Source organism: Mastomys coucha, unplaced genomic scaffold (assembly GCF_008632895.1).
Source record: "Mastomys coucha isolate ucsf_1 unplaced genomic scaffold, UCSF_Mcou_1 pScaffold22, whole genome shotgun sequence".
Lineage (NCBI taxonomy): Eukaryota > Metazoa > Chordata > Mammalia > Rodentia > Muridae > Mastomys > Mastomys coucha.
Window position 1 is genome coordinate 42,444,644 of NW_022196905.1, and position 7,343 is coordinate 42,451,986.

The window sequence follows — 7,343 nt, forward strand, 5'->3', positions numbered from 1 at the left end:
AGGTGATCTTCTATTAGTCTTAATATCCTGAGGATCATACAGAACACATAATGTAAATAATCAAGAAAGAGTGAATGACACCATTGCTGAAAACCATATGTCTTAATACAAGTCATTTTTAAAAACTGGCTGAGGCATATACAGTGGTTTAACAATGGGTTTTTCTCTACTTTCTTATAGAAAAATTTCTAAACTGTGCAGAACAGTAGAAGATCCTAAAAGATGTCAAATTTATCTATTGGAATTTACAGCCTCTCCTCCATAGAACTATGAGATGTGTCTTCCACATTTCTTATCTCATAAGTAAGATATTTAAAACCAGGTTTCCTTGAAATGAAAGAAGTGCTGTTTATAACAGCTGCAGGCCACAGATATTCTATTAATTAGGAATCTCTTCAGAAACTAGAAATTGACAGCCAGCTTTGAGCATTTTTTTCTTTTTCTTTTCTTTTCTTTTCTTTTCTTTTTTTTTTTTTTTTTTTTTTTTTTTTTTTTTTTTTTTTTTGTGGAGCAAGTTCTATGGGCTTCTTATCTCCTCTCTCATGTGAATTATAAATCGTTTAGCTAGTTCCTTTCTTCTGAACAGACTTTTACCTATTCTCTCGATAATCTATGTGAATTATTTGTTATCCTCTATTATTTCTTCAAAGTTGAAGTGTTGGAGTTATTGGCTCTTAGGGATTAGGGAATATGTATAACTGAAACCAATGCTAGGTAACCTTATAATCTCCAGCTCAATGTGCTGTAAGCATGCCTTTGCTGGATCCACATAACCCAACCAGCATCTAGGCTTAGGAATCCAACTTAGCTCATTGCTCAAACTGGAATTCTCATCCCTCATTCTCCAATGGGAGAAATTGTTTTTCCCCTTCTAGGTGCTGTGCAGTAGTTATCCCCCCCCCCCACATGCCTTTTCTTTTCCTAAAAACACCCTCCTATAGAACTTTTCTAAAAATTCCCACCTTAATACTGCCTCCAAGAAACACTGCTTAGGTTTATGCTCAGAATTTGATTTCTTTTTATCTACTTTATGATTCTGCTACTACAATGTAAGGTTCACTGAGGGAGTCTTCCATTAATTTTCACTTGTAGCATCCTGTCATCTCAATCAAAACTCAACAGAGGATAATAAGCATCCAGCATTCAGAATGCAGCCGGGCAGTGGTGGCACACGCCTTTAATCCCAGCACTTGGGAGGCAGAGGCGGATGGATTTCTGAATTTGAGGCCAGCCTGGTCTACAGAGTGAGTTCCAGGACAGCCAGGGCTTCACAGAGAAACCTTGTCTTGAAAAACCATAAAACCAAACCAAACAACAAAAACAACAAAAAACCAAAACCAAAAACAACAACAACAAAAAAAACAAATCAAAAACAAAAACAAAAAAACCAGAATGCAATATGATATGGATGACATACTAAAGTTTGAAATTAAAACCGTCTTACATTTTCACTATTTCTTTTCTTTGTGAGTGGCCATGTATACAACCTCAAACAATTATATTAATACTTCATTATTTATGTTATTATTTTATGTGTACTTATGTATATCTACGTGACACCTTCATGCATGGTGGGCCCTTGAAGATTAGAAAAACATGTTAGAATTTCAGACAGTTATGAGCTACTAGGTGGGTGCTGTGAATAAAACCTGGTCCTCTGAAAGAGCAGTTGGTACTTTAGCCATGGAGCTATCTTTCCCAACTCCACTACTGGTACATAACCTTCTGATTCCTAAATAGTGCATTATAATTGGATATTTTTAACTTTGTCAAAATTTAAAAACTATTTTAAAAAGAATAGTATCTCAAAACTTGCATCTATGACTGTCCCTCAAAAATTAGGTATATTATGATTCATTTTATTTGTGTTATAATCTCAGTGAATGATTTACAATCTGCATTAGCATAGTCATTGTCTGCCTTTTTGTTTTGTTTTGTTTTGTACAAAGAATGAATATGGTATCTTATGGCTCTAATTTTAGCTACCTTTTTCCTTGATCCACAACTTGGGTGGTAATTATAAAGCCGGGTTGGTTCTATCTTTGCTTAGCTATTGTCATATTCCTACATAGAAAAAGTCTATGTAGGAAGCCGCAGCTACAGCTGTCATATTTTTCCTGAGTCTCACCATCACTGGACTCTATGTGGATTTATCATTCAGTATCATAGGATATAAGCCAAATGTGGTTAAAATTTGATGCTTAGGCGACTATTTGGTTTGTTGTCCGACTCTGTAGTGAGGGGCAGAAGTTTTAGCGTGCTTAGACCCATGCTTAGGTTGGGATCCAAGCCTTGTATGAATCAGTTGGGTGCTGCATGATCATATTTTCTTTGAGTATAATTCCCCCGATGACTTAATAAGTCTTAGGATCCAATTCAAGACTAGAAAATCTCTCTGTGAATGTTTTTATTTATTCTCTTTACATGCATTAGAAGAGGGCAGTGAAATAACAGTGGGTTGTGGTAAAAAAAAAAAAGTGTTCTGTAGCACTCAGTAGTATTTCACTTTGGCCTTCTTCCTGTTCCCAGATGGTTTGGTTTTTGGCAACTCACATACTTCTTCATAACTTCATTGTCTATATAAACTGAGAGTGTTTGATTGGACTTCCATCATTTAAATGATACATTTTAATGTATTTCATTTTAAATGATTAATCTTTAACAAATAAATTTGGCTCTTATGTTATACATAGTAGCATTGTACATAATCAAGACATCTTCAATGAATCCAAATTTATCAAGAATTACTATATCTCACAGACAATATTTACAAATATATAGGTATATCTATGTTTATGGGTCCATAGAAACACTCAAGTACATGTATGGCTATAACGTGGATATATATCTCAAGGCTGCCATTTCAAATCAACTCAAAATATATTAACTCTATTATGAAAAGTTAGGTTTATAATTTTATTAGCATAATTTTGAAGTTCATATTTAAAGTATTAGTGCCAACACCTAATTTAATTGATTTAAAACTGAAAACCCAAATCATTGCCAGGGGCCTTTAGCTTGAGAGTATCAGTTGTAAACTTTCTATAATATGGTTGCCAATGATAGAAGAACTATTTAATGTCTTACAGTGTTATGAAGGTTGATATCCTCCATGGTGCTTCTCTGCTTTGATACCCAACTTTAAACCAAGATCCTTTGATCATAACACAGTAACTCTGAGGACACCACATCCAGAGAACAAATACTAATAGGTAACTAACATGATATCAATGCATTTTATTCTAAGTACAGAAATTGAAATTATTCTATTTGTATTTAAATAAGACATATTAGTCTATTGAGTCAGAATTTCAAGAGAATTAAAAACTGTTATTTAACACACTGAAAAATTTACTTATGTATTGTTTTTCAATTAGAAGTTAAATAGAATTAGCAAAGCAACTTCTTGCCTAAAAACTTTGGAAAGATTTTGGCTTAACAACATTATTGAACCTATTTGGTAGGGGGGAATCTGAGGTTTTACTATACTGTTAAATGTTAACATATTATGAGAAACAACATGTGTAAAAGATGTAAGTGAGGATGATGTCATGTTATCTATCAGAGCCTTGAAGTTAGAATGATTAGGTTACAATGTGGAAACTTAAATATTCCTATGTTTATATATTATGTGAGAGGTAATTGTTCATAGCTCAACATACATGTAGCTGGAAGAAATATGAGCAAGGACCCTGAAGTCTGTGTTCTTTCATTTGAGGAGAAAAACAAAACAAAACAAAACAAAATGAGAGCTTATATAAAGAATTAGTATCAGTTGGTTTAAGTTAAAGTATGTTATTTCAAAGTATGTTATTCAATAGATAGCTAATATTTATATGTGTGCACATGTATGCTTGTATAACTAGGTATGCGTGTATGTACGTACATAGCATACCTAGTTTTTAATTTAATTTAAGCAAATTTAATTTAATTTAATCTAATTTAAGCAAAGTTAATCAACTTTTTTCTTTGAATAGCCAGTATTTCAATATTAAAATTGACCTTTGAATAATAAAGGTGAGATTCTTATCAGATAAAATATCAGAAGCATCAGCTATCCTGTGGGCTGTCCCTGTTCAGGAGACAAATGATTAAGGTTGCTCACTGGAGAATTTAAATGAAACACTTGCAAATGAAATCTTCAACACACCATTTTGCTGAGCACCCATTAACTCCATTTTACACCATTTCATATCATAATCAACAGCCCAGCTCCACCCCAGCAACTCCTGACTAATGACAGGCAAACAAAACATTTCCCTCAACAATTCAACACTCCTCCAGAGGGAGGGATCACCAATGACCTCAAGGTGTGGTAGTTGAACTTGACAGCCAAAAGCAAGCACTCATGATGACACATTTAACCCACAGACAACCCTATACCCAAGTAACTGGTTTCGAACAGAAAGAGGAAACTACAAAATCCTTCCCTCCCAGTATCAGCTTTCCAGGTAAACAGAAATGAACTGTCCAGGTGCTAGGCTGCTCTCTGTGTCAAGCATGCATATTTTAAAACTTTTACTTTGGACATTAAGCCTTTGCAACTTCTGCAGCATTTGTATCCAGTTCGGAACCAGACCTGACCAAGCGCACAGACTGGGAGCGACCACTTTACCTTCCGAAAAATCAATCAGTCCCAGCAAATGAAGCAGCTTCAGAGACGCACATATAATCACAACAATACCCACTGTTTGCAGTCCTTCCGACTCCCACTCTAGAGTCAGCATCCTCTATGCTCTCAGAGCATCCCAGCCTCCGGACCCCTTTGGTGTGGAGGGAGTTAATTAGAGAATCCGTGCAATGTCTGGCTTGGAACAAAGACTTGCAAGGGGGGAAAGTGAGCAGCGGCTCTTCACTGAAGAATAGAGCCAAGCAGGCGGCCCCCCAGGGTGAGGACAGACCTGGGCTAAAGTCCAGCCTCTCATGCTGATGCTTGCATTTGCTTGAAGGGGCTCAGCTCAGCCACAGCATCCAGACTCCAAACCCTGCGCTGCAGCTGGCAGGTGGGTGTTCTGAGTTCAGAGCTGAGGGAGAAACATCTGTTGGAGAACAGAGACTTTGCAGGGTCCACGAAGAAGGGACACTCCCAAGGAACTTGCCCCGGAGAGCTAGCACTCCACACCCGCTGATGATGCTGGGCTGGGCAGGGCTGTGTGAGCTAGTTTGCTGCCTGGGAAGCTCAAGTGTCCCTTTACAGCTACAGCCGCTGCTTTTGCTTCCCAGAGCTTCCTCTGGGAAAAGGCTCAGCCTGCTCTCTGGATATGGGGTGGGGGTGGGGGGTACAGAGGGGAGTGTTAGTGAGTGGTTGGTGCCAAAGTCCCTGAGAATGCTCTATGTTTTGTGGAGAAAGTTATGATAGTAAAACAATACATTGAGTATGCAGCCAAGATCATCTAAGCCCAACTCAGCTCTTCCACCCTCTCCAGCTGTTCTGGTCCCAAAGCACACTACAGAAAGATCCTTGAGTCCTCAGGATTACAAAGCACCAGGGATGAAGGGCAGAGCAGACCGCATAAGGGTCAAATTCAGTAACTGCTCCTCATGAAGTCTAGTCTCAGTTTCTGCTAGGCAAAGTTCCCCAAACCTGGGAGTGTACTCAGGTAATTCCAATCAACAGGAAATCCTGGTCTGCACTTTGTTCCCAGGGATCCTATCGCTATTCTGTCCCAAGCTACTTCAAAGAGGCAGCTTCCAGGGAATGTCCAGGAATCTGGGCCATGCCAGGACCACAGTGGCTTAGTCACTTGTTTGCTCACTTTTCTCCACTCTGCCAAATTCCAGGCCAGCAATGCTGATGCCAATGCAAAGAGAATCAAGACGGATACTGGGGACCCTGGTAGCTCCCTGGGATCCAGGAAGGCTTCCCACCCAGCCTTATCTCAGGCCCCTAGGAACTCACTTTCTGCCTTTATGTTCTATGAGCTTCTGCAAGACACTCAACTTGTTTGAAAATATTTTCATTGTTGAATCTGGTGCTACGATACTTCAATTAAAGCTCTCAAGTTAAAGAGAATGATAGGAAATAAATCTGGCTCTAATAAGTTAATTTACTAAGGCTCTTACTATAGGCTCAACCGTATTAAAAAAGTAACAAGAATTAACTTGCTCCCCACAGCTCAGTGAGGTAGGTATTATGATCATTTTCATTTTACAGGCTAAGAAACAGAAGTTCACTTGCTTGCCAAGTTGCAGACATCATACCTGGAGAACAATAGGTATCCATCCAGTTTCTCCTTAGTGTTTACCTAGCTGTCACTATCAGCTCTGAATGGTACCCTATTGACAAGATGATAAATAATTCTCATCAAATCATTTGGGAACATTTTAGTAGGAGATAAAGCAATGGGAGGAGGTGATTGCAGTGGCCTATGCAATATGTATTAGTCAGGGTTTCTATTCCTGCACAAACATCATGACCATGAAGCAAGTTGGGGAGGAAAGGGTTTATTGAGCTTACACTTCCACATTGCTGTTGATCACTGGAGGAAGTTAGGACTGGAACTCAAGCAGGTCAGGAAGCAGGAGCTGATGCAGAGGCCATGGAGAGATGTTTCTTCCTGGTCTTGCTTCTCCTGGCTTGCTCAGCCTGCTCTCTTATAGAACCCAAAGACTTCCAGCCCAGGGATGGCACTACCCACAAGGGGCCCTACCTCCTTGATCACTAATTGAGAAAATGCCCCCCAGCTGTATCTCATGGAGGCACTTCCCCAACTAAGCTCCCTTCTCTGTGATAACTTCAGCCTGTGTCAAGTTGACACACAAAACTAGCCAGTACACAATAGATATCTCTGCAAGATGCAATAGGAGCCCAGGTCAATTATGCTTTGGGTAATGAGTGGTAGTGCCAAGAGCTTTATAAAAGAGGTAAGCATTGATAATGACAATAGTTTTCACTGAGAACTAGAATAGCATGTCGGACACACATTATACAGACTTGGAATAAATGGTGACTCTGCTTGGGGGGAAACAACTCCATATAACCCTCAGTTCTGTCAGTTTAACACAGAAATGCTTGCCTGACTGCTATAAAACTTAACCTGTAACATGTAGATCTGGGCAGAGTCCCTGGTGCCCTCAGTTCTCCTTGGGACTTGAGGAATTACTATGGAATGCAAACTCGTAGGCTCTGCAGGCTCTCTTTGGATGAAGTAGCTGCTCATGCTATTCCTTCCCTGTTCTGCTCCTTATCCCAGGAAGACTTGCTGAAACCTTAGCCGCAGTTTGTTTCTGGCACCAGGAACAAACCTATGTACCATGCCTGTCTCTAACAAGGGCTTATTTCATTTTGTGTGAGATGCTTAAAAGAAATATCTGTCTACACAACCACTGTCCACTCATGCATT

General features: G+C 39.1%; 1 protein-coding gene across 7 annotated transcripts in view; it reads right to left on the bottom strand.

Moving 5' to 3' along the window:
- Positions 1–7,343, bottom strand: part of Kcnip4 (potassium voltage-gated channel interacting protein 4) — a 1,067,715-nt gene that overhangs the window by 191,475 nt on the left and 868,897 nt on the right. The window contains exon 1 of one of the 7 annotated variants that reach the window (XM_031342223.1): positions 4,902–5,155. The exons of 5 other annotated variants lie outside the window; for them this stretch is intronic. Coding sequence is in view for 1 of the 2 variants with exons in the window: in XM_031342220.1 (XP_031198080.1) it covers positions 4,616–4,727 (112 nt within the window). In the remaining variant the exon portion in view is untranslated. Of the gene's footprint in view, positions 1–4,615; positions 4,882–4,901; positions 5,156–7,343 lie in introns of those variants that run through there. One more of the 7 variants, XM_031342220.1, reaches the window with a different exon arrangement.